The 2478-nt window shown below is 38.6% G+C and overlaps 1 protein-coding gene across 1 annotated transcript; it reads left to right on the forward strand.

The window, feature by feature from the left end:
* Positions 1–787: 787 nt before the first annotated feature.
* On the forward strand, positions 788–1878 carry LOC136207940 (HMG-Y-related protein A-like). Its single transcript, XM_065998792.1, has 2 exons — positions 788–979; positions 1081–1878. Exons 1-2 carry the CDS (start codon positions 905–907, stop codon positions 1588–1590), a joined length of 585 nt encoding a protein of 194 aa, XP_065854864.1. The 5' UTR covers positions 788–904; the 3' UTR covers positions 1591–1878.
* Positions 1879–2478: the final 600 nt, after the last annotated feature.

Raw genomic sequence — 2478 nt, forward strand, 5'->3', positions numbered from 1 at the left:
TCTGCGAATTAGTATTGTCTTTGCAGACTTCGCATATTGTGAAATATGTGAAATTAGACGGAAGGGAGAAAGAAGAAAGATTAAAAAATTTCTAAGTGTTATATATATTAAGGGTATTTTGAGAAAGCCACATAAAAAATAGTTTAGATATGTAGTAGGTTGGGTAAATGATATTTGACATAATTTTTTGTAATTTTTCCAAATTAAAAAAAAAAAAAAAGAAATTATGGTTGGTGACCTAACTCAACTCAATAGCTTATGATTATGTAGATGGTAGGGTTCCTCTCATTCATTCCCCTCCATTTTTCTCCTTTTCTCTGCATCCTGCTGCTAGGCCCAACCCAACTTGACCCCATCCATCCCTTCCCTCTATGCCTTGCCTATACAATACATCATCTCGGTACAACGTTATTGCACACAATCAACCCCCAACGTGGGTCCTACTTTGAGCACTTGGATGATCACCTTATTTATTGTAGTATATCACATCAATTCAATCTCACATGGGTGTTATTTCGTGGCGTTCTCTTATTGGCCCACCTTTTACGTTACTAGAGAGACAAACACAGCCCAAAATATCCACAAATGTTCTCAAACCAAGCCATCATCACAGGGGAAACAAAGAATTCAAATGTGAGGGGTAATATAGTCACAAATCTCTAACATCTTTGCCATGTCATCTATCCTTGTGATGAAATTAGTAGCAATTATAAGCCGTTGGATCCTCTCCCTGAACTACTATCCCCTAGCCGTTGATTCGCTTCTAATCTCATCTCCTTTTGCTTTTCCTTTCGATCCGATCCTCCACAAAAACCCCCTCTTTACCCCTCTCTGTTCTTACCATACCAAACAGTTCATTTCCTCACTTCTTCTTCAACATTAGCTCTATCAATTTTCAACATCCATGGCTACTCTTGAAGATTCCACTAATTTCCCTGAACACGAGCCCCAAGACCCCAACATTCCTCACTATCCTGAGGTACAACTGAATTTTAAGTTCAAACAGTGTCTTTTTTGTCTTTTCTGATTTAATTATGTTTTTAGGGTTTCTGAAATGTGCATTTTGCTTTGATTTTCTAGATGATTATGGATGCGATTGAGACTTTGAATGAGAAGGAAGGCTCAAACAAGTCAGCTATTTGGAAACAAATCGAGGCTACTAACCCTGATCTGCCGCCGTCTCACTCAGCACTGCTCTCTTACCATCTCAACAAGATGAAGCAAACCGGTGACCTTATTTTTCTCAAGAACAACTACATGAAGCCCAACTCTAACCCCCCGCCAAAAAGAAGCCGCGGCCGTCCACCTAAGCCTAAAACGGAGGCGGTCCCAGTCCCTGCCGGGACTGCCGTTTCATCTCCGAGGCCACGGGGACGCCCGCCCAAGCCAAGGGATCCTTTCGCCCCTTCATCTCCGTCGCACCAGAAAAATCCAGCGGGAAGCGGAAGGTCACGTGGACGTCCACCTAAGATGGCGAAGACAGTAGCCGGGCCTGTTCCAACTGCTGCTGCTCCGGCTGAGGAAGGAGTGGTGAAGAAAGGAAGAGGTAGGCCGCCCAAGGTGAAGGCGGTGGCTCCAGTAGCAGGTTGAAGGCCAGAATATTAGAGAGAGAAACAAGAGAGTTTTTTTTTTTTTTTTTTTAATTTTAATTTTTTCTTTTATAATTAATTAGGTGTGTTAATTAATTAGTACTCTCTACTAATTGATGTTGTAGGTTTGAACATGTTGTATTTTTAGGTTTGTTTAAATTAAATTAATGAATGTTGTGTAGGCTATTGTTAATGTTAATCTTGTGAGAGTGATGTAATGTTGGGGGATAGAGGAAGGGTTGGTGTAACTGTTTCTTGCTTTGTAAATTAATTAGCGGCTGTGCTCTGATGTGCCTCTTTAGGGCTTTAACCCCCTTTTTATTTTCTTAAGGTCTCTCTTTGATAAAATCCAAAAGAAAGAATGGAGGAAAGCAAGAAAAAATGAACTGATTCTGATCTCTTTAACTTTAGCTTTTTCTCTCCATGTTACTTCAATTTGGAAAATGGGTATCTTTGTTTTGATGGGTTGTTGGTTGGTTAAAATTATTTGTTGAAATGCCACTAGATTAGATTAGCCTTTTTTTTTTTTATATGATTTAAAGTTAGGACTTTACAGTTATTACTGTGTAGCATATGCCCAGCATGTTACCTTTCGGATAGCATGCTTATTTTCTTTTTTCCCTGAATAATTTATTGGGCAGAATAGACAAGATTTGAGTTAAATTTGGAATCAATTATTTCCATTTACACAAGAAAAGTTGGTTGTTTGAAAATTTTAGGCGGTTCTGACTTAAATTTGAAATTTTTGGATGCCAAACATTTCCTCCCTTTGTTTTTTAGCATATTCCCGTGCTCCTTTCAATAATGACTTCCCCTTTACAATGCGTCTTAATCTAAGGCTAGATTGACAATTATAATTGTATTTTACAAGATTGATTTTTTTTTTTTT

The sequence above is a fragment of the Euphorbia lathyris genome, chromosome 10, assembly GCF_963576675.1.
Source record: "Euphorbia lathyris chromosome 10, ddEupLath1.1, whole genome shotgun sequence".
In the NCBI taxonomy this organism is placed as follows: Eukaryota; Viridiplantae; Streptophyta; class Magnoliopsida; order Malpighiales; family Euphorbiaceae; genus Euphorbia; species Euphorbia lathyris.

What these genes read in the sequence shown, in the direction of transcription:
- LOC136207940 (XM_065998792.1), top strand. Translation starts at nt 905, where the DNA reads ATGGCTACTCTTGAAGATTCCACTAATTTCCCTGAACACGAGCCCCAA. An exon ending in ACATTCCTCACTATCCTGAG is followed by an intron (nt 980 to 1,080) that starts GTACAACTGAAT and finishes TTGATTTTCTAG; the next exon opens with ATGATTATGGATGCGATTGA.